The 23,737-nt window shown below is 39.1% G+C and overlaps 1 protein-coding gene across 3 annotated transcripts in view; it reads right to left on the bottom strand.

Moving 5' to 3' along the window:
* Nucleotides 1–7,179: 7,179 nt before the first annotated feature.
* Nucleotides 7,180–23,737, bottom strand: part of als2b (alsin Rho guanine nucleotide exchange factor ALS2 b) — a 54,270-nt gene continuing 37,712 nt past the window's right edge. For 2 of the 3 annotated variants that reach the window (XM_085801742.1, XM_085801753.1), the window contains exons 18-35: nt 23,206–23,272; nt 22,908–23,095; nt 21,203–21,268; nt 21,014–21,112; nt 19,664–19,828; nt 18,894–19,005; nt 18,722–18,799; nt 17,786–17,919; nt 16,446–16,610; nt 14,953–15,070; nt 14,596–14,753; nt 13,531–13,644; nt 13,255–13,431; nt 13,086–13,143; nt 9,661–9,722; nt 9,373–9,522; nt 8,263–8,359; nt 7,180–7,452 (exon numbers count right to left, since the gene is read on the bottom strand). In XM_085801742.1, coding sequence (XP_085657868.1) covers nt 7,414–7,452; nt 8,263–8,359; nt 9,373–9,522; nt 9,661–9,722; nt 13,086–13,143; nt 13,255–13,431; nt 13,531–13,644; nt 14,596–14,753; nt 14,953–15,070; nt 16,446–16,610; nt 17,786–17,919; nt 18,722–18,799; nt 18,894–19,005; nt 19,664–19,828; nt 21,014–21,112; nt 21,203–21,268; nt 22,908–23,095; nt 23,206–23,272 — 2,047 coding nt within the window. In that variant the 3' untranslated portion in view covers nt 7,180–7,413. Of the gene's footprint in view, nt 7,453–8,262; nt 8,360–9,372; nt 9,523–9,660; nt 9,723–13,085; nt 13,144–13,254; nt 13,432–13,530; nt 13,645–14,595; nt 14,754–14,952; nt 15,071–16,445; nt 16,611–17,785; nt 17,920–18,001; nt 18,080–18,721; nt 18,800–18,893; nt 19,006–19,663; nt 19,829–21,013; nt 21,113–21,202; nt 21,269–22,907; nt 23,096–23,205; nt 23,273–23,737 lie in introns of all 3 variants that reach the window. The other variant, XM_085801734.1, reaches the window with a different exon arrangement.

The raw sequence follows: 23,737 nt of genomic DNA, 5'->3' as shown, positions 1-23,737 counted from the left end.
GAGATTTCATTCTGTGCACAGCTGTGTGTGAATGACAAAGTATTTCAATCCATCGATTCTCATGCTGTAAAACAACAAGGTGCCAAATGTGCAGAATTACAAATAATAATACTTTAATTTACAGGAAGATAATTATGTAGAAAGACATGATAGATAAGTAAAGTGGGAATAAAGCCAAGTTAAAATGACATAGTTAAGACGACTTCTACTCGCTGGCACCTGTTGTGTGGTCTCCATGTAATTCAGATATGGTGGGATTTTTTTTTCATTTTTTTTAACCCACATCAGTTCATCTGCACTTTATACTTTGTATTTTTCACTCTATTTATCTATATTTATTTCTACTCCTACCTTTTTAACTCTATTTTATCTTTTTATGTTCTTATCTGTGCACAGCTGTGTGAATGACAAAGTATTTCAATCCATCGATTCTCATGCTGTAAAACAACAAGGTGCCAAGAATTACAAATGATACTTTAATTTACAGGAAGATAATTATGTAGAAAGACATGATAGATAAGTAAAGTGGGAATAAAGCCAAGTTAAAATGACATAATTACTATGTACTGTATGTATTCGGGTTAATTATGGAGCATAACTGAGCTTTATTCTAAGCACTTTATGTTACATGTCTATGTAGGAAAAGTGCTCTATAAATAAAGTTTGATTTGATTTCATTCTATTTTTTTGGTATTTTTCTCACATTACTGCATAATTAGGCTGTAAATTAAAGGGTGAGATCAGATGACAAACAGTGGTTGTGAGGAATGAAACAGATGGAGCTACTCATGAGGTAAACACCCATCTGGCAAATTTTCTGTAGTTAAAGAAGAGGAAGAGGATGATCCCTCATCCCTCTGGCCTTCCTCCAAGCCCTTCTTCCTCCACCTCTCTAGAAAAAAACAACAACAACAAAAGCACCGTACCTCTACGTCCACGTCCGGAGCGATGCCACGAGTCCCGGCGTTTCCTGCAGCTCTCAGCGCCGGTGCAGGTGCAGGGACGATGTTATGGGGAATGTACTACTGTATTCCCAAGAGGATGGAAGGACGGCTCGGCTACGCTTTCATCGAGCTACGGGGAAACGACACAGAGAGCGAGGGAATAGGAGAAAGAGAGACAGAGAGAGAGAGAGAGAGAGAGAGGGCTGTAATCTCCCCCGATCCCCTACTTAATCCCGGGCAAGTGAGCCGCCTGCCTGTGGCCACCGGAAGCCAGTTCCTCTCTGGTTGCAGTGGAGTGGAGCGGCCAAATCTTCTTAACTCTTTCAGCTTTCAGCGGCACGGACTGGGAGAGAGAGAGAGAGAAAGAGAGAAGATGTAGGTGAGGGAGATTCAAAGATTAACATGTTGTCTTCACACTTCACCTGACAAAAAGCCAGCAAGGAGAGCAGGGCCGGCCCTAGGACTTTGGTGGCCCCCTAAACAAGGTTTTTGTTTGTGGCCCTGCACTCTAAGCGCAAACACCAAATCACTGGTTAAAACTGAATACAGACGTGTTTATGCCCTCTGAGGTTTGAGGCCATTTTTTTTGCTTTTACATATTTTCTTAAATGGATCTTTTTAAGATACTTGCAGATGTAACAATACTCAAGTGTTTTATGTCTAAATATTAGAACCTCCGCTGTAAGCACACTGAGGCCAGTTTGTCCTAGAACACTGTAGAAAGAAATAATTTAGGACAAATGCTGGAAATTTGAGGTCTGCTTTTTGAAAAATGTCAAATCCCTTGTGAAAACACTCCTTCAGTCATGAGAATGAACTGTTTTGGTGCTTGAAATAGGATATGAATACAGTAATAGATACGTGTAGAAAACAAGTCTAAAATGACATTTTGTCAGATTGTTTTTTGAGCACAAATGTTGTCATTCTGCCGTTCTATTTTCACCAAATGTCTCAAATGTGAGATAAAAGAAGCTGAATATTGACTTCACATTACATATAAAGCTCATAGCTGCACGTGCAGACCTCAGGATGTTTAAATGACTTGATGAACCCCGGTACCTTTCTGATCATGTGGCCCCCCACCTAACGGCTGTGGCCCTAAACAACCGCATAGAGGGTTTATGCCAGGGGCCGGCCCTGAAGGAGAGGTGGGGAAAGGCCTTTCGTGTGGAGTAATTAAACAATCTGCTAATCTGCCTCAACAGCTGGAGTGAGGAGCGGACGTGATGCTCAGATCTTCCAGTCCGCCTTTACTCGGACGCAAAAGTCTGTCGGGATGGAACGGCACTAATCTCCTCATCGGTAATCTAATTCCTGAGGAAATTCCACCAAATCTGCTCCCCCCACCCCCCTCCATCTGAAAACAAAGTCCTGAGATGCCACATTGTGCCCCAAAACACTGAGATTATCCCTCTGCACTTGACAGAAAAGGCTTAAGGGCCTCGAATGCCACCAGATTTGCGTTTGCTGGCTCATTCTCACCCTCCGTCGGGTCACGGAAACAAGACGATTCACTGGTGACGACGCTGCTCACCTGGAGGAAAACAGCTGAAAGAGCAAAGACAGACACACAAATACAGAGATATCTCATTAAAACAACAGCCAGGACTAAAGAGAGAGATGTGGTTGATTTGGAAAATAAGTTTTCATTTACTTTGTAGAAAATCCAAGCCCAGGGTTTTGTCCTTAAACGTCTCGTTCTGTCCAACCAGCAGCCAAACGGAAACATCTTCATTCCATGAATAGGGGCAACGATACGATGTATTGCAATATATTGTGGTAGGTTACAACCCGGCTCAGAGATTGCAACAAAGGATAGGGAGGGACGCAAACGGCGGAGCAAAAAATGATAATTTATTTAACAAAATGTTCAAAGTAAACAGTACAAACAGGTGAGATGTGTAAGTCAGTGATATCAGTAGTGTGAATGTGGATGTGTGTGGAAACATAATGTGTGTGAATGTTGGAATGTGAAATAAAACAACAAAAGGGAGATTCCACCAAAAGAGTGCCATTTCTGTCCCCAGCATATTAAATGTATAAAAACATGTAATAATATAATATAAATTGCATTTAATCAATAAACAAAGCACCATACACATGAATCACTGTAGAAATTAAAGATATATAATTTTTAATTACTATAAAAAGGCTTTCAAAGCACTGAAACATAGCCTTTGTTGCATGTCCCCAGAGCCAAACGCTATAGTTTACCACAATGCATTATGAATAAAATCCTTCTAAAATCTCATTTTTTTTGCATATTAGTGTGACTTTATATTATATCTACACTTATATAACATTTTTTAAATTAAAACCTAATTATATTTTGGTTAAAATTCACATTTTAGTCCCGTCCCCAGGTTTTCACTCAGTGCTGTTACCCGAACACATTCTACACTCTAAAAGTTTTGGAACATGTTCTGCTGGAAGTGACATCATTTAGGTCTTTTGAAAGTCATGGGAAGACCAAAATTAAATTCTGTAATTTATTTTTCCTGAAATTGAATGATATTGTAGCTATGTCAGGGTCCGTCACTCTTAAAACTCATTCCTGTTACCTAAATTATCTCTAGACAGTGTTTGTTGATATCAAAAGTAAAATATTCAGTTAAATCCTAAGAATGTGCTCTGTGTGCTCAAGCTATTAGTATAGATGCTATTTGGCTAGATTTCACACAATTGCTGATTTTATGCTAAAAACTCATTGCTGTTACCCTCATTGCTGTTACTTTTTCTTCAAAAATGCAATGATAAAAGCAGCAATAAATTAAATAAAGTAGCCTGAGATTGACCAGTACTCATTTTGAATGAGTAAATGTGTATATTAAAAAATTCTATACTGAAATGGAATGAAAAATGAAGTTTAATTTTTAAGAGTTACAATGAGCAAATGGCACTCTTTTGGCGGAATGACCCAAAAAGAAAGAGCTGGCTGGTGGAGCTGCTGGGTCGAAGCAAGGGAAGAGGAAGAGATCATCAGATGCAGAGCACCGGGCCCAGGTGCTCCACATCAGGTGGCAATCAGTCACTCAGGTTCCATGGCAACCTCGGAGAAAGACAGGTCTTAGACACACCCACCAGACTTCACACTCACAGACGGCCATGACAGGGGTCGTCACAGGTACTATAAGCAAAACTATATATATTTTTTCCATATATGTGTAAATAATATACAAACACATTTTTCCCTATATAGTATATGAACAATACAGTGCTTTTGAATATTGCGAAATGAAATATCGCAATATTTCAGTATATCTATATTTTCTTACACCCCTATTTTAAAATGGTGCAAACCGCTGTTTTTTTTTGTCCTTTTTGTTTTGTTTGCTTTGTTTCTGTTTGTTTATTTGCTATTCGCTTTTGTCATTGTTGTCAGGGATGTTGTTAGTGGATGTAATGTTACTATTTGTAAAAAACAACAAAAGGAAACACAACCGCAAACCAGAGAAACAGCTTCTCCTCTCGTCTGAGGAGAATATTTCCCCCTTTTTTGAGCTGTATAACAAAAAAAAGTATTCATACAGTTAAGTTATCAATGTCCATCAAATGAGTTTATTGCCCTTTGTTGTCATTTCAAGGTACAATACATTCAGCATCATGTAAAAGACACAGGTGGGCGTCACGTCAGCCAGCTGAGACACAGAGATGTCGACTAGGAAACATCAAACTCCACTGAAACTCAGTCACTTTTTACACACACGAGTCGTAGTAAACAAACAGCTGCTGAGGTTTGTTTGAGGAAAACCGTGAAGCTTTAAACACAGAAACCGTTCAGTTTGCAATTAAAAATCCATGTGCACGAGTCAGTTGACCAGGGCCGTTGTATAGGGAGAAAGGTGATGATAATTCTAGGGGCCCAGCGCCCAGTGGGGCCCATAAAAAACCCCAGTAGTCTAATCTTTGTATGACTGAATTATTCTGCGTAAGACCCTGACTAATACTCATAGTACACTGTAAAAACTCAACATCTTTCCAAGAATATTTGTCTTATTTCTTGTCCAAATGTCTCATTTCTAGTCAAAACTAATCTCTTTCCACTTAAAATAAGACTCATTACCTAAAAATTAACTTGTTTTTAGATCATTTTCACTTAAATTCACAATAAATAGAAAAATCTGCCAGTGAAAGTAAGTTTTTTGTGCTTGTAATAAGGAAGAAAAACTTGCTCCACTATCAGATTTTTTCTACTTATTCCAAGTGAAAATATGCTTGAAAGAAGTAAAAAGTGTCTAAAAACAAGCTACTTTTAATATGATGTGTCTTATTTTAAGTAGAATGAGATTTGTTTTGACTAGAAATGACATTTTGACTAGAAATAAGACAAATATTCTTGCTAAGATACTTGAGTTTTTGCAGTGTAATGCTGCATTAGCATCAAAACAAAGAAGGCTAAATAAAAAACGATAATACATACGTAGTCTAAGAAAAAAAAAGGAAAAGTTAGGGGGAGGGGCCCACTTTAGTATTCTTTAAGGGGGCCCAGAATTCCTAGCAACGGCCCTGCAATTGAACGCCTCATTTTTTGCATTAGTGGTGACGTTTTGCGAGTCAGTTGTTTTTTCCTTCAGGTTGTCACATCACATCCAGACGACACACTGAAGAAAAGAGAAGAGAAGGTGCGAGAAGACAAAGTAAAGTTGGACCTGCCTACAGTGCCGCCTTAGATTCAATTTCTAATATTGCTTCAGGCACAAACGGTCTCAGCAGTAGCAGATGGAAGAGATTTTTTATTCCCATTCATCCGCAAAAAGCTCCAATACTGCTGTTGTTGTGGTTCGGAAACAGCAGTTTTAAATATTAGATTAAATTTCGACCTTTGATTTGCAGAAATCCTTGCGGCTTCACCTCAATTTACTCCTTCACAAAGCGGCTTCAGATCGCCACAGCTTTTCTATTGTTAAACCGTCTGAGAAAACAAAAGCCGTGACATTATAAAAAAGAAAAAAAGAAAAAAAAAAAGGCTTGGTCATCCTCTGAATCCTCTCTTAAGCCCTTTTTTTTATAAACCGACATGATGTGTGACGCAAATAACAAACAAGCGACACTGTCTTGACAGTTCGTGCTGTGGGAACGCTTTAAAAAAAAGAACAGTCAGTATTAACAGAGGATCGGCTTTGAACGTCACATCTGTAATAATAACAGTGTTTGCATTAAGCCGACCTCTGCTTGAACCTCACCTACTGAATACTAATAATAAATGAGGGCGAGAGGTGAGAAATATGTCGTTGCGGTCCTGTAAAAAGAATTTCCAGAGCTATAATTGATAATAGACTTCATATAGGAGAGTTGAAGCATTTAAAAGGAACACAAAATTCACAGATCAATACTTTCCGATTTGGTTTTTCACTTCTATCGTCACAGCTTTAACCCCAGGTAATCCGTCAGTCTTCGTTAATACTGAAACATTAAGATTGTCTGGAGGAAAACACTTCTGTTCGCTTCGATCTTTGACGTAAACCTTCAAGTCAGTCCTTCAGATGAAGCCGTGTGACATTCCTGCAGCTGGATCGATCGGTCCGCTAGAAAACTGTCAGTTCCCATTCCTCCGGGAGAATCGTAGTGTCGTGTCGTTTTTACAGTCAGTTTACAATTATCCCACCGCGTGTTCGTTGTTGTATAATTTTCTGTTTTGTATAAACACAGTATCAAACCCTGCTGTGAAGAATTAGTTTGGGACTAATCCACCCCATGGGAGGGCAGGGCAGGTTCGTGCTGTTTCCATAGAAAAGCCCCAGTCGGCAGCTTTGTTTGCTTTTTAATCAAAGGTGAGTGCATTTACAGAACTGACCTGTTGCTCTTCATCCTTTTTTTTCACTTCCCTGAGCTTCTCTGTGGCAGCCACGCAAGCGCTGCGACTTCCCACGCAGTGGATGAGACCCTGAAGTGAGCGGCTGTAAACACACAGCAGCTTCAGGTGATATAGATAGAGACAACTAAATAATAAAATGTTTTGTTGAGTTCCTGAAGTCATGTTTTTTTTAAATATTATGTCATATTTCTTCATGGAGGTGTCAGGTTTAGTTGAAACAAAGAAAATAAAGTTCATCGATATGTCACAAAAAATAAGTCCCATTGGCACTAACTAAAAAAATAACACTGGAATAATCTGAATTCTCCCCAGGTAACTGCTGGAAAACGCTCCAACAGGTGGACCGGGTTCGTCTTTTTACGGTCGGTCCAATATTCACACCTGGTTGAGACGCTGGTAACGGTTGCTAAGAGTGTTTATGTGTGTGTATGTGTGTCAGGGAGGGGGAGGTGGTGCCATCTCCATGACAGCAACAGATGGAGCCGTCAGAAGCCTGCGCCTGTGAGTGATCCTCCTCCTCCCGTTGGTCTGCCGCGTACATCCGTCAACCCCCGAGAGCCCCTGTGATTGGCTGTGAGGGAGAAGGAAGGGAGTGGAGGGGGGGGCAGGGGGGCGGGGCAGCAGCATGCAGCTCACTGAGGAGGCGACGCCACGCTAAGTGATCTTCTCATGCTGGATCTGGTAGTAACAGGCCTGCAGGAGGAGGAGGAGAGGCATGAAAACATCAGAATATTCACACAGGAAGCAGGAATCATGTTAGATTTTCAGAATAAGAGGCTAAATCCGTCGTGTGCAGGGCCGTTGTATAGGGGAGAAAGGTGATGATAATTCTAGGGGCCCAGTGCCCAGTGGGGCCCATAAAAAACCCCAGTAGTCTAATCTTTGTATGACTGTCTGATTTATTCTGCGTAAGACCCTGACTAATACTCATAGTACACTGTAAAAACTCAACATCTTTCCAAGAATATTTGTCTTATTTCTTGTCCAAATGTCTCATTTCTAGTCAAAACTAATCTCTTTCCACTTAAAATAAGACTCATCACCTAAAAATTAACTTGTTTTTAGATCATTATCACTGAAATTCACAATAAATAGAAAAATCTGCCAGTGAAAGTAAGTTTTTTGTGCTTGTAATAAGGAAGAAAAACTTGCTCCACTATCAGATTTTTTCTACTTATTCCAAGTGAAAATCTGCTTGAAAGAAGTAAAAAGTGTCTAAAAACAAGCTACTTTTAATATGATGTGTCTTATTTTAAGTAGAATGAGATTTGTTTTGACTAGAAATGACATTTTGACTAGAAATAAGACAAATATTCTTGCTAAGATACTTGAGTTTTTGCAGTGTAATGCTGCATTAGCATCAAAACAAAGAAGGCTAAATAAAAAACGATAATACATACGTAGTCTAAGAAAAAAAAAGGAAAAGTTAGGGGGAGGGGCCCACTTTAGTATTCTTTAAGGGGGCCCAGAATTCCTAGCAACGGCCCTGGTCGTGTGTGTTACCTTGAGTGTGGTGAACATGATTCCATGCTCCCCGTGCTGCACGCAGGGGTCCATCAGGTCCTCGATCAGGCTGACCTCTGACCCCAGGTTCCTGATGCTGAAGGAGAAATCACATGTCAAAGTCAGCTTTACTGTCAATTCTACAATAAAGGATCAAAATTCTGTTTCTCCTTTAGACCCTCAGTGCAGACAATAAACATTTAAGACAATCTACAAATCTAAAATACAAATCTAGTTAGTTAGTTAGCTTCAGTTTATTTCGAACATGTTAAAAGAAATAAAAAATAATACAGGAGTGGACAGACATAACAAATAAATACAATACAAAGACAACACATGAAAAAATTAAAATATTTGAAAATGAAAAATATTTGATTTTTCATATCCAAAAAGGAGTGGGAAGAAATAAAACTTATCAAGCTTCCTTGTCATTATAATTTATACAAAAAGTTAATTCATAAGTTTATTTAGCTGGATTTATTCTAATATATTATCACTAATCTTTATCTCTCTAATATATAGGCATATACATATATAAAGACATATACGAAGACAAACTGAAGGAAACATAAGAGCAACAAATAAAACTAAGTGGGTAAATGCCCATTTCTGAGTCCTTGATGCTATGTACAGCTACTATACCCCATAATATGATATGCATTCAAGTTAACTGCTTGTAATAGCTCACTATTTCTTGTATGCTTAGGCTGTAATGTTTGTAATGTCTGGATTACTCTTTCCAGTGTTTGTGTGTGAATGTTGTATGTATGTTGTATTTGTTATGTGTTTCTATTCTCTTTTCCTTATCCTTCTTTCTTAATTTTACTTGGGACCCCCTCGAAAACAAGGTGATACACCTCAAGGGGTTAATCCTAATAAAGAAATTTTAATTGAAATATCCAAATAACTAGAAATAAACTAGAAATAACTAGAAATAAAAAGAAAATATACATTTAAAAAACGTATAAAAAGTGTTTTGATTTGAGGTTTTAAAAGAAAGAAAATCTTATAATATGGACTGGTTAAAGTGATTATGAACCTTGATAGTGGCTCTACAAATATTTAAACCGTGTGTGTGTGTGTGTGTGTGTGTGTGTGTGTGTGACTGACCGAGCCCGCAGCACGACGTAGAGGAAGACGGGGAAGAGGTCGTCCATGGACCACAGGAAGTCCTGCTTCAGCAGCGCCTGCACCTCCTGCGTGATCTCCTCGAAGGTGAGCTGGATCACCTGCAGCTTGTCCGACGGCGTGAACGTCGTGCTGCAAACACACACACACACACACAGGAGGCGCAGGGACTCAGCGATATGATGCACAACACTACAGTTTGTCTCAACATTTTCAAACGTGGCGCAGGTCATCGGGACGAGAAAAACCACGTCAGCAAAAATCCTGTACCTGATCTGCTGCAGCGTTTCCACTGCAGAGGCAAAGCAGGCGTCCTTAGTGCTGGAGAGAACCTGGACAGAGTTCACACACCATCACATACTGCTGCCACATTCACTACACTGTGCTTTAGTCTACATTTTACGGAAGAGCATTAGGGCCAACAATGGAGATTTTCTTTTTCTGAGATAAAAAGTCAGAATTTCGTAGAAAAAAGCCAGAATTTCGGAGATGAAAATTCAGGATTTCTTAGAAAAAAGTCAGAATTTCTGAGATGAAAAGTCAGGATTTCTTAGAAAAAAGTCAGAATTTCTGAGTTAAAAAGTCAGGATTTCTTAGAAAGAAAGTCAGAATTTCTGATTAGAGTCAGGATTTCTTAGAAAAAAGCCAGAATTTCTGAGATAAAAAGTCAGGATTTCTTAGAAAAAAGCCAGAATTTCTGAGATGAAAAGTCAGGATTTCTTAGAAAAAAGTCAGAGTTTCTGAGATAAAAAGTCAGGATTTCTCAGAAAAAAGTCTGAATTTCTGAGGTACAAAGTCAGGATTTCTTAGAAAAAAGCCAGTTTTACGGAAGAGCATTAGGGCCAACAACGGAGAATTTTTTTTTTTTAAGATTCTGAGATAAAAAGTCAGAATTTCTGAGATAAAAAGTCAGGATTTCTTAGAAAAAAGCCAGAATTTCTGAGATGAAAAGTCAGGATTTCTTAGAAAAAAGTCAGAGTTTCTGGGATAAAAAGTCAGGATTTCTTAGAAAAAAGTCAGAGTTTCTGAGATAAAAAGTCTGGATTTCTTAGAAAAAAGTCTGAATATCTGAGGTACAAAGTCAGGATTTCTTAGAAAAAAGCCAGAGTTTCTGAGTTAAAAAGCCAGAATTTCTTAGAAAAAAGTCAGAATTTCTGGTATTAAAACTCTCAGTATAGTGGGGCGGATTAGCTAAACAATCGTTCACTTTGTGATAAAAGCATGAAATTTGGTGGATGTGTTGGTGAATATGTTTCAGACAAATCTGGATATTGGGCCACCTCAAAAGCGCCCCCTAGTGGCCGTGGCAGCCATTTGTTATGCGAATAAATGAATGATTAATATAAACTGCCCTTTTAATAATACCAACTGGTGATGTATTGTATATTGTTGGAAAGCCTGATTAGTCACCTTTACAACGAGGTACAGCTTGTAAGGATCGTGCATTCATGGAATGAGCAACGGGGCTAAACGTGTGGGTAGTGCACCCCAAAAATGTGCATCCCCTGTGGGGCAGATTAGCTCAATAAATCACAAGAATTGTTTATTTTGTGGTAGAAGCACAACATTTGGTGGAGGTGTTTGTGGATATGTTTCAAACATTTTTGGTTTTTAAGGACCCTTAAGATGTCTACTTAAGATTTTTGCTTGTTTCCTGGGTCAACTAATGTTCCATGGGGGTTTTTTGCCGGTCATTTTGAATTTATGTCCGCACGAATGGCGAAAACGCCAATTTTCATAACTCCTAAACCAGACATCATACAAAGACAAATGAACACACTTTTTCATATAATTATGACACCAGGAATCAAATGGAAAGGTCACTAGGATGGTAAAACCACTCTTTATCAGAGAAAAATTAACTCTCATGTAGTATTTTAGTATAAATTACTCAAAAAAAAGTTCGGAAAGTCCATAATTTCTCCCTTTTAATAATTCCGGTTGGTGCTGTCTTTTAGACCGATGGAAAGCCTGATTAGTCACCTTTTCCAACGTGGTACAACTTGTAAGGGTCGTGCATTCATGGAATGAGCAACACAACTATATGGGTCATTCCATGAAATTTTTGGTAATAATATTAATTATTATAAATATTTACCAATTTATCGGTGTCCCCTGATTTTATGTCAACCCTGTTACCCTAAGCAAAAAAAACCTTGAAAAACAGTTTGCATCATCTCTTACCCAGGATGCTAACAGCTCAGTAATAAGTAGCTTTCTCTCATCTCTTATGTGCCATTTTTTTATGTTTTTTCAAGGTTGGACCGGGGGGGGACAAGCATATAACGTCAACCCTGTTACCACTTTTTAACATATAAGTCTAAACAATTTTCTATTTCTCGTAATATAATCGATATCTACAGGTAATTACCTTTCAAAGTACACAGTTTGCCCTAGCTAGCTTAGCTAGCATTTATTTCAGCTAGCAATAGGCAAATTAGCTTGAAATAGTCAACCCTGTTACTGTCAACCCTGTTACCTTTGCAGTGACAATAGAATGTGTGTCCTGTCATCTATTACTCTTGTCAACCCTGTTACCATAACTTCAACCCTGTTGTTGTCATTAATTTGATAAAAATGGTTTTAAAAAATTGAATTTCAACTGTTACCATTATAGACTATATAGACTATATATAGAAAATATTCTCAATAATCTCTAATTAGAAATACTGTATATTGTAAAGTTTATGTCGGTAACAGGGTTGACAAGATTAGGAAAACATTAAAACTATAATAAAATATTAAATTCCACAGCCTGAGATGACACTACATAATTTCTTGTAATTTTAAACTTTCTTTGATTCCTGGCTACTTAAAACATAGCAATTAAATATAGTTTAAAATTTTAACTTTTCAAAGTTGCAAAGTTACCAATTTCATGGAATGACCCATATGTGTTGGATAGCGACCAATTTATTTATACTAAAATACTACACGAGAGTTCATTTTTCTCTGAATAAAGAGTGGTTTTTACCATCCTAGTGACCTTTCCATTTGATTCCTGGTGTCATAATTATATGAAAAAGTGTGTTCATTTGTCTTTGTATGATGTCTGGTTTAGGAGTTATGAAAATTGGCGTTTTCGCCATTCGTGCGGACATAAATTCAAAATGACCGGCAAAAACCCCCATGGAACATTAGTTGACCCGGGCAACAAGCAAAAATCTTAAGTAGACATCTTAAGGGTCCTTAAAAACCAAAAATGTTTGAAACATATCCACAAAAACACATCCACCAAATGTTGTGCTTCTACCACAAAATAAACAATTCTTGTGATTTATTGAGCTAATCTGCCCCACAGGGGATGCACATTTTTGGGGTGCGCTACCCACACGTTTAGCCCCGTTGCTCATTCCATGAATGCACGATCCTTACAAGCTGTACCTCGTTGTAAAGGTGACTAATCAGGCTTTCCAACAATATACAATACATCACCAGTTGGTATTATTAAAAGGGCAGTTTATATTAATCATTCATTTATTCGCATAACAAATGGCTGCCACGGCCACTAGGGGGCGCTTTTGAGGTGGCCCAATATCCAGATTTGTTTGAAACATATTCACCAACACATCCACCAAATTTCATGCTTTTATCACAAAGTGAACGATTGGTGTAAAATATTGAGCTAATCCGCCCCACTAGTAATGAACTTCCATAAAATCTACTTCTGACTGTAAATAAAAGTCTTTTTTTACCTGCTGCTTCTCCCCTGGTGCAGTTTTGGAGACGGTGATGGAAACAGGCCAGAACTTTCTGAAAGATTAAATACAAAGAGGATTTACATGTAAAACATGTAATTAATCCATTTGGCAGCAGTGGGACTGTGTGTGTGTGTGTGTGTGTGTGTGTGTGTGTGAGGCGTACTGCTGGACGCCCAGGAAGGCGAGGAGGGCGAGGTCGGGCTGCTTGTTGAGGCGGAGCACGCAGTCCCAGTAGACGTCGTCCTCTCGCTCCTTGTCCAGGGCGTAGAGGGTGAAGAGCGGCGGGTAGAGGCGGGGCAGCAGGACGGGGAGCAGCAGGGCCGAGCTGCTCACCACACGGCTGACCGGAGAGACAGAGAGAGAGAGAGAAAGAGAGACGTGAACAGATGTAACAACAACCTGGAGCTGTGAAAAGGGGACTTTGCTCCTCGGTCTTTACCCGGGTTTGGGAGAGTCCAACTCCACTGAGTCCTGCTCCTTCTTGTCCCGGGGGTTGGAGGTGGTCGGCTCTGGGATGAGACCGCCCTCTTCTGGCACGTCTGGGAACAGGAACCTGAAGACAATTCAACATTTCAAAGCATCACAGCCAGTTTTAGAAGGTTTTTCAGAGGATCTTTTGTGATTTATTTATTTTAAAAAGTGGAGTACACATTGTAGGGATAGTAGCATTTTTTTTTAAGTGGGGTTGTATGATCTACAAATAGCCTCTAAGTACTTTAATTGCAGTAGAAGACTCTCTGCACTCCTCCCGTTAGCCGCCAGCCCATAATAGCCCTGCCCAGAGATTTACAACATACATTGTTGTGAATGGACCCAAAGAAACGGCCTATTTTCACGGCCTAAAAGAGGTTTTACCTGAAAAAAAATACACAGTTCCATTGTTCGCTATGATATATTTTTTTCCAGCCCTTCAAAGTGCAGGAAAAACACAGTTTTTATTTGGACCTAACCAACTGCTGATCGGCGGGCGCTAACCCTGGGCGGAGGGATACGTGAGTTGGTTAGTTCCAAATAAAAACTGTGTTTTTCCTGCACTTTGAAGGGCTGGAAAAAATTATATTATAGCGAACAATGGAACTGTGTATTTTTTTTCAGGTAAAACCTCTTTTAGGTCGTGAAAATAGGCCGTTTCTTTGGGTCCATTCACAACACTGTATGTTGTAACTCTCTGGGCAGGGCTATTATGGGCTGGCGTTGCTAACGGGAGGAGTGCAGAGAGTCTTCTACTGCAATTAAAGTACTTAGGGGCTATTTGTAGATCATGCAACCCCACTTTAAAAAAAATGCTACTATACCTTTAATGAACATTAAAAAATGTAAATATGGATTGGATAAAAAAGACAGACAGATTCAAATTATTTTAAGAACAATGTGGACAGGGGGACCACATGAGAAGAATATAAAGTGCTGAGTTTTATAATTGTATAATGCCTGTAATAAAAAGTGATGGATTGTTAGATTGTATTGCAGAATGTCCGTGGCATTTTCACAGTTTGTGAAGCACCTGACAATGTGGAAGATGCGGTTGAGGTAAGACTTGATCTCGTTGACGGCCTGATGCAGGAGCCGCCGGTTGGCCCCGACGCCCACGTAGGTCATCCTGTAGACGGCCACCAGGGTCTCCAGCAGCCGGCCCAGTGGGTGCAGGGGGGTGTCACACGCCTGCAGGAGAGGAAAATATGTTTTTTTACTCCACTAAGTAAGTTCACAGTTCATTTACTTGTGTGTGTGTGTGCTCCTGCACCCATGCTTTTGTTTTTTTCTCAGGAATTTATTATATTGATGTTTAAAAACACTAGAATATAACAGGACTTTGTATTACTAGTGGATGCTGTTATATATATATAGCAGGTGGACTCACCTTGATGAGGTAGAGGCGGATGCTGTGATATCTCTCCATGGTGATGGGGCCTTCGTGCTGAGGGATGACCTCCAGACTCTCCAGGGTTTTGCTGTGACTCCGGGACAGCGTCTCTGGACTGCAACACACACTAACAGATGAGTAATATAGATGTGTCTCAACTAGGGATGTCACGATTACTTGTTTTCACAATTAATCGTGGTATTCGTAAAGATTCCTAAATACCGTCACTTTCTGAAAAAGATTATGTTGGAACCATATCTGCAGATGTGGCACCAAAGTAAAGGTAAATGCACAGATACTGGTCCATTTATCTAAAGTAACACTGAATTAGTAGGAATTTAAATGTTAGAGTGTCATTTGTATTGTGAAAAAATCATTAAAATAAACATAAACATTTGATATAGGTGACAATTAATGACTTAAATATTTCAAACACTTCCCCCAGTGGATTAATAACTGGTCCTATATTAAGAGATTAGTCATGTAATTATATTTTGATTATATTTGATTTTACACATTCATAGTGTTGTGAAATTTATTGATGCATAATAATCATGATAATCGTAATACCGTGATTATTTCTCTGACAATAATCATACCAAGAAAATCTATAATCGTGACGTCCCTAGTCTCAACTCTAATGCAATCTCAGGACCTAACAGAAGAAAACAGTAGAGGTGTGCATCTTCACTGGCCACGCGATTCACCGGTCTACGATTCGGTTAGATTCGATTATACGATGCATTTCGATGCATCACATCCTCAATTTTCTGTTACCACACATGGCTTTTTCATTTATGAACATAAATAGTCAGATAAATATGACAACTTTTTATTTACCGTACATAAAATTAAATAGAAAATATCATATAAATGCATTTTCCACAATACAGCAGCTTCCTTTCTGAACACACAAAGAAAACAAAAAGGCCTAGCCTACTTAAAGGTGCACTTGTTAATTTCTCAAAAACAAAACTTAAATCTTGGCTTTAAAATAAAATAAATCACTGTCTCTGTATGTGAACATCATCAAACTTGAATGAATTATTTGAATTTAAAAATCGATTATGTGACGTAACTGCATCGATTCAGAATCCTCCCGTTATGAATGTCGATGCATCTTTGAAATGAATGATTATTTATGGCAAACAGCGGCTCAGCTGGAACAAGAACTACACCGCTTCAAATCACTACTAAAAACCTTTTTTATACAGTCTATGCTAAAAAACCCACCTTTTTAAACTGGCTTTTAATCTGTAAATTAAACATGTCTAATTTTCTGTTCTGCTATCCTATCTCAGTTCATATCTCTTTTTGATCTTCTATATTATTTTTTGTATTTTAATTGTGTTATTTTTATGTAAGTGTCTTTGAGCACTTGTAAAAGCGCGTTATAAATAAATAAAATTAAAAAAATCAATCCATAAAATGTATTATTATTATAAAATGTATTATTCATATATAAACCCAGAGAGCCACGCTGTGCTCACCTGTCCTGGATCTGTCTGCGGCTGGTGGTCAGCGCCACGGCGATGTTCTCCCAGGCCGTCCGCTGTTCCCCCTGGCCCGGCGCCTCGCAGCCCAGCTGACTCCAACACTCCTCGAACACCGCCTGCCACTTGTCCTCGGCGCACACACACAGACGCCCCAGCTTCCTGCAACACACATGCACACACACAAAGTATATGAAGTAAAACGAAGACATAAAGCAGTGATCATCAATCCGAATCTGAATCCGGCCCGCCAAACCTTCCAGTCCGGCCCGCGACTGAGTTCTGATAGTTTACAAGTAGCTATTATATTATATTTCTCGGTCTCTGTTTGTGTGCGCCTGTAAGTCAATGCGTTGGGATAAGATGTGGGAGTATCTGAAAGTCCAGCTGTCAAGATTTTTCATTTTATATCATACTAAACACCAAAGATATGTATAAATGAAAATTATGAGCCTACAGGTACAATAGAATATAAACAAATAAATTATTAGGCAAAAATGTGAATTTAATTTCAATCTCGGCCTATTTGAATCAGGGCCGTTGCTAGGAATTCTGGGCCCCCTTAAAGAATACTAAAGTGGGCCCCTCCCTCTAACTTTTCCAGTTTTTTTTTTCTTAGACTACGTATGTATTATCATTTTTTATTTAGCCTTCTTTGTTTTGATGCTAATGCAGCATTACACTGCAAAAACTCAAGTATCTTAGCAAGAATATTTGTCTTATTTCTAGTCAAAATGTAATTTTTTGTCAAAACAAATCTCATTATACTTAAAATAAGACTCATCATTTTAAAAGCAGCTTGTTTTTAGACACTTTTTACAAGCATATTTTCACTTGGAATAAGTAGAAAAAAATCTGATAGTGGAGCAAGTTTTTCTTCCTTATTACAAACTTACTTTCACTGGCAGATTTTTCTATTTATTGTGAATTTAAGTGAAAATGATCTAAAAACAAGTTAATTTTTAGGTGATGAGTCTTATTTTAAGTGGAAAGAGATTAGTTTTGACTAGAAATGAGACATTTGGACAAGAAATAAGACAAATATTCTTGGAAAGATGTTGAGTTTTTACAGTGTACTGTGAGTATTAGTCAGGGTCTTACGCAGAATAAATCAGTCATACAAAGATTAGACTACTGGGGTTTTTTATGGGCCCCACTGGGCGCTGGGCCCCTAGAATTATCATCACCTTTCTCCCCTATACAACGGCCCTGATTTGAATGTCCGGCCCCCAAGGTGTCTGTTGAGAAAGATTCTGGCCCTTCAACAAATATAGTTGATGACCCCCTGACATAAAGTTCACAATCGTTACCCCCCTCGATGACGTGGGTGAGCTTACACAACGTGGGTCTTGTCCTTGTCGCCGTCGAACAGGTGAGGTTTGAAGTAGGACCCTGTCACCTTGAGGCCCGAGCCCCATTCGCCGCCGAAGGATCCCTCCAGGTAGTCGCCGTTCGCCATGGTCAGCACACCCTGAGGACAAAAACACAACGTTTTACTACAGTATGCCTCGTTTGATGCACACAACACATCTGTAGAAACGTTTCTTAGTCACCTTCCCGTTGAGCGTCCAGTCGTCAGAGAATTCCCCCTCGTACGTGGTGTCGTCCTCCGACAGAAGGATCCCAGTGCCCTGAAAACAATAAAAAATGTTCCAAACGTAAAGGCGCAGTGGGCACCTTTTTCCACATGATTTGGGAATGCCCAGGGGTTACAAATTTTGGGAAAATGGTGCAGAGTGAACTGTCGTTGCTATTGTCCATTCCCATCCCCCTGTCCCCATCTGTTTTTATTTTAAATGATCTTTCTCAACTGAAACTTATGAAATCCTCATAGCGCGTGTTTCTGGCTGGCCTAACTGCAGCTAAAAAGATGATCGCAACAAGGTGGAAACCGCCCCATATACTAACTCGGCGACAGTGGCTGCTCAACTTCATAGATGTTGCGCTTCTGGAATTGTCCACAGCACGCATGCATGATGCAAAAGAGCAGGCTCCATTCCATCAAAAGAGCGAAATTTTCAACACTGTTGCAAAGTCACGTTGCTGCTTTGACATTTTATTTACATTTGCTTCGCACATGGATGTGACAGCAGCGGATGTTACGACGTGCACAGCTTTGACGTCATATCGGAGCCTAAATGTCAGTAAATTCGAGTAAAATACAGACTTCACTTATCACTTATATGTAAGAAACACAGACGTGGGGGGGTAATTCACAAATGACCAGACGTCCCCAGGTAATACTAATCCCGTGCGAATAGGGCTTTAGTCACCTTCCCGTTGAGCGTCCAGTCGTCAGAGAATTCCCCCTCATACGTGGTGTCGTCCTCCGACAGAAGGATCCCAGTGCCCTGAAAATAATCAATCAATAATTGTTCCAAACGTCAGTCCCTTCTTCTGATTATTCACATTTTTGTGTGTTGTTGTTGTGTTCAACGTGCTCACCGCCATCTTATTGTCTTTGAAGGCTCCTTCGTAGTAGAGGCCGAACTGTGTGACGACCACGCCGGTGCCCTGCCGCAGGTGGTCCTGCCACATGCCCATGAACTTCTCTCCTCTGAGCAGAAAACACAAACACAGCGTCAGCGTAAACAGACGATACGAAAAACAGCATAGACCAGAGCAGCATCTTTATGCAAATGAGAGTGACTGAGGCATCCTGGGTAATTTAGGGGCAGCACCCGGCATCCCTCCATTGAAAAGTTCAGCCTAACTGGCTTAACAAACTAACTAACAAAAAGTTGTCTATTAACAGGCTATTTACAGACAACACTGAGCCAAAACCTCCCCGGTGATTCCACCAAATACGTGTAGATGTCTGGGTCAGACATTTCTGGCCACTGTGTGGAGTCATTGATCATTGTGGGAGGCTAAAGGAGCATACCGGTAGATTAATTAATTGTAATTTTTCAAGATAGCGTGAACGGTGGGTTTCAAAGAGGGTGTCAAAATAATTATGAGACATAGTGCTACAAAAGAAACAAAAAATTAAACATTCAAATTGATTGTTAGTTAGTCTACGCTCCATCAAAACACAAACAAAAAGCCACTGAGTGCAATTTAAAAATGCCGGGTGCTGCCGTTAATATAATACATCCATGGGTGCTGCCCCTAAATTACCCAGGATGCATCAGTCATTCTCATTTGCATAGAGATGCCGCTCTGGTCTATTGGAAGAAAAGAAAAAAAACAAAAAACGCAGCGTCCGTCCGTACTTTGTGATGTCGTCAAAGACTCCGTATCCCGTCTTCTTGTCCTGCAGCCACTGGCCGATGAAGACGCTGGGGGAGGAGGTGTTGAGCTTGCCGGTGCGCAGCATGCCGTGGCCGTGTCGCATGCCGTCCTGGAAGGAGCCGTCGTAAACTTCACCGCTGGCGTACCTACGGATGTAGAGAGGAGGTTGATGTTTGTTTGTTTTATTATCATTAAAAATTCATGTCCTGTTCCTTTTATACTCTTTCGTTAAATATTTATGGAACGTATTCATTTATTTTGCTGATTTGTTTAGAATTGTTTATTAAGGATCCCCATTAGCTGGTACCTTAGTAGCCAGCTAGTCTTCCTGGGGTCCACACAAAATATACATATACACAACATATCATACATTTACATTTACATTTACAGTCAATCACAATAACCTAAATGTTAAAAAGTTAAAGCAAACACTTAAAAATTTCCACACATCTTAAACAGAGTTTTTCTTAGATAACAAAGTGGAACCACTCTTACTCGTATACAGCTCATAAAAAATAAAATTTCAATTTCTTTTTAAATACCTGTTTCCATTCAATACAACAGAGGTAGTGAGGTAGATTATTTCAGTTATTGCTCTATAGATAAAAGATCGTGACAAGGCCTTAGTTCTTGACCACTGCTGGACCCTCTAGTGCTATAGTTGTGCACAGTCAGTGTTTCTAAAAACAATCCCGATTTAGATTACTTGTGTATTATCATTCTGTGTTTGTTCACTACAATTGTTTACTGGGGGGAAATATATGATTATGTAACACTACCAGAATGTTAGATAAAAATTGGTTATATAAAAATAAAAATTAATCTGCTAATTATAGATTTATGGATTAACCATTTCCTCTATAAAACATTCACAGAAATGGACTGCTCTGTTTACTGTCGCAGGAAACTTTGAAAAAACCACAGATCTATATCTGAGAAGCCTGGAACCAGAGAAAAAGATGAAATAATTGCCGCTGTCACAAATCGCCAGACTTGTAAAATCATGTCTCATGGTCTTATTAAAAAACCACAGTGGAGCGTTTTGACATCCGATGACGCCTGAATGCCTGTTTATGTTTGTGATTCCCCCTGCAGCCGCTAACTTCACACAGAATAACATAAACATTGTGAAGACGGACACGCAGAGACTTTATCTACTCGCCCCCGAACCAGCAGGAAATATGAATTAGATATAAAGATTAAATAAAGATAAAAGTCCTTTGTGCTCAGTCTTTTCTGTCGGGAAGGAAACTGGATGCATAAATACTTTGTGATCTATTCTCATACTACAGTGTCTTTCCAGCTATTTAAAACTGTGTTGTTGCTCCCACCTGTACGTTCCCAGGCCGTGCATCTTTCCGTCTTTCCACTGCCCCTGGTAGTGATCGTTCTTGTTCAGTGTTTTATTGGGAGCCACGAATTCACCGAAGCTACACAAAGAACAAACACACACACAGGGAGGAGGATGAAAAAACTGAATCTTTACATCTCAAATAATCCTGAGGGAACGCAGCTCTCACCCGTCCTCCAGTCCGTTCTTGAACTCTCCTGTGTATATCCGTCCATCGGGCCATTTTAACACTCCCCTGGAGAAGATAATACAGTAAATACATCTCAACTAGGGGTGTAACGATACACAAAAATCACGGTTCGGTACGTACTACCTCGGTTTTGAAGTCTCGGTTCGGTTCATTTTCGGTACAGTAAGAGAACCAAAATGCAAAACATAAATTTGCTTGTTGTTTATTAGGAATTTTTCTAAACCAAATGTACATGTTTTAGTCAAATGTTATTATTTTACTCACCTACTAATGTTATGTTATAGTAGGTACATTCTGTCCCTGATACAAATAAACTTATTAAGCTAAACTAAACTAAACCATTATACAAAATATGAAAAAAATATAATACTGTTGTAAAGTGCTGCCTAATAAGTTCAATAAATTATTCTCAAATTAACAAAACATATAAAATAAGCCTTACAATGAATAAAATATTCACAAATAAACAAAACATAAAATATGATTTAAAGGGACAACGAGGAGTTTTGGAAAAGCAAAGCGTTTTCACACTACATTTATGAGCCTCAGCGCGCACCGTACATTTCTTTGACCGGCGCAAGACAGACTCATGTTTTCATTCATCAAGAATTAAAGTCAGAGGTTGGAAGACGATCACATACCGTCGTAGTTCCCACCATAAAGGGAGATTCTGCGGCGTTATGACTCGCCACGAAACCGAAAGTAAGGAAACGCTGGTCGGCTCGCCCAGCATTTCCACCACCACTAATAATAACAAAATAACCATAGAGACAAAACCATATATGTGTGGGTAGCGTAGATTCATCCACATTAATATGAGACTTTTTTATAACCAAATAGAAACTCCTCGTTGTCCCTTTAAAAACAACTTCTGAACACAACTTTTTTTTTTTACATGTAAAGTGCAGCACTAACAGTTCAAGCCAGTAACGGATTGACCATAGGGCAAACTGAACCAAACGCCTCAATACAAATACGTGTACCGTTACACCCCTAATCTCAACCACATCCTATATCATGATTTAAAACGCTCCGTGTGTGTGTTGGAGAAACTGTGGAAACATTGGAGATCATTCTCATATCTTTTGGGACTGCCCAGTTATCCAAGAATTCTGGAAGAGAGTCAAGGAAGAAACTGACAAGATCCTACGGGTGAATTCCCCATTGGACCCATTGATTTTCCTGCTGGGAGCTATACCTCAGGAAACATACAATTCAGATCAAAGATACATGTTACGGATACTTTTACTGATTGCTAAGAAAATGATAACTGTTAACTGGAAAGATCCAAAACCACCGACCATAAATCAGTGGGTACAAAGACTGAAAAGGGTCTATACAATGGAGCGAATGACTGCAAGTCTACAACTGAAAATGGACACTTTTGAACAAAGGTGGAACTGTATTACTCTCTATTTGGAGGACTAGTGGAGGAATATGGGTTATTATAAGACTGTCATACATCTCTAAGATTGACATTGTACTGCTGTTATTCCTTTTGGTGCAAATATTTATTCTCTGTGCGATTTCTCTTTATGGTATTTTTACTGTATTTTATTTACCTGTATTTCAATTCATATGGTCATATGTTAGTGAATGTTTTGTTTTTGTGGAAAAATGAAAAATAAAAAGTTCAAAAGAACAAAAAAAGCACTCCGTGTGTGTGTGAGTGTGTGTGTCCTACCTGCCGTTGGGTTTGCCAGCCAGCCAGCGGCCTTCGTACGTGGCCTCTTTGAGCCGTCCGTCCTTGTAGAAGGTGTACGAGGCCGACCTGGAGATGGGAGGCTCCAGCTTCTGCCCCGACCCCGAGTCCTGGCCGGCCCCGCTCAGGGCCTGCTCCACCGCCTGGTTGATGGAGCGAAGCCACTTGGCCTGGGAGCAGATTCACATTCACATACGCTTTAATATGTAATCCATGCAGCTCTGAGGTGTGTGTGTGGTGTGTTTCAGCAGCAGCAGCAGTGACAGACGTCCTACTGTACCTTCTCCATGGGGGAGGAAGCCAGAAGAGTGAACGTTTCCTCTGGTGTGATCACCTTTAAACCGTATCTACACAAACAGACCATGTGAAAAACATTACAATATATACAATATGGCAGATAAATACAAGAAAATGAAGATAAAAAACATTTTAAATGAATAAATACAACAAAATAAGAGAGAAAATTACAATTATCAACCAACTCTTTCACAGAATTTAAATATTTTTACAGCTGCATCATTTTTTTTTTAGTTTTGAGGGTTGAATCTACTAATTATTGTGACAGTAGGATTCTTGATATAATTATTTTTATATAGATAAAAATAATATAATATAATATATATAATATAAGATATAATTTTGTTTTTCAGTTTGATCACCTTTAAACCGTATCTACACAAACAGACCATGTGAAAAACATTACAATATATACAATATGGCAGATAAATGAAGATAAAATACATTTTAAATGAATAAATACAACAAAATAAGAGAGAAAATTACAATTATCAACCAACTCTTGTACATAATTT

Source organism: Trachurus japonicus, chromosome 2 (genome assembly GCF_045865225.1).
Source record: "Trachurus japonicus isolate A0001 chromosome 2, Traja_1.0".
NCBI classification, from domain to species: domain Eukaryota; kingdom Metazoa; phylum Chordata; class Actinopteri; order Carangiformes; family Carangidae; genus Trachurus; species Trachurus japonicus.
The sequence above is the reverse complement of the archived record's forward strand: the minus strand, read 5'-3'. Positions and strand labels throughout refer to the sequence as shown.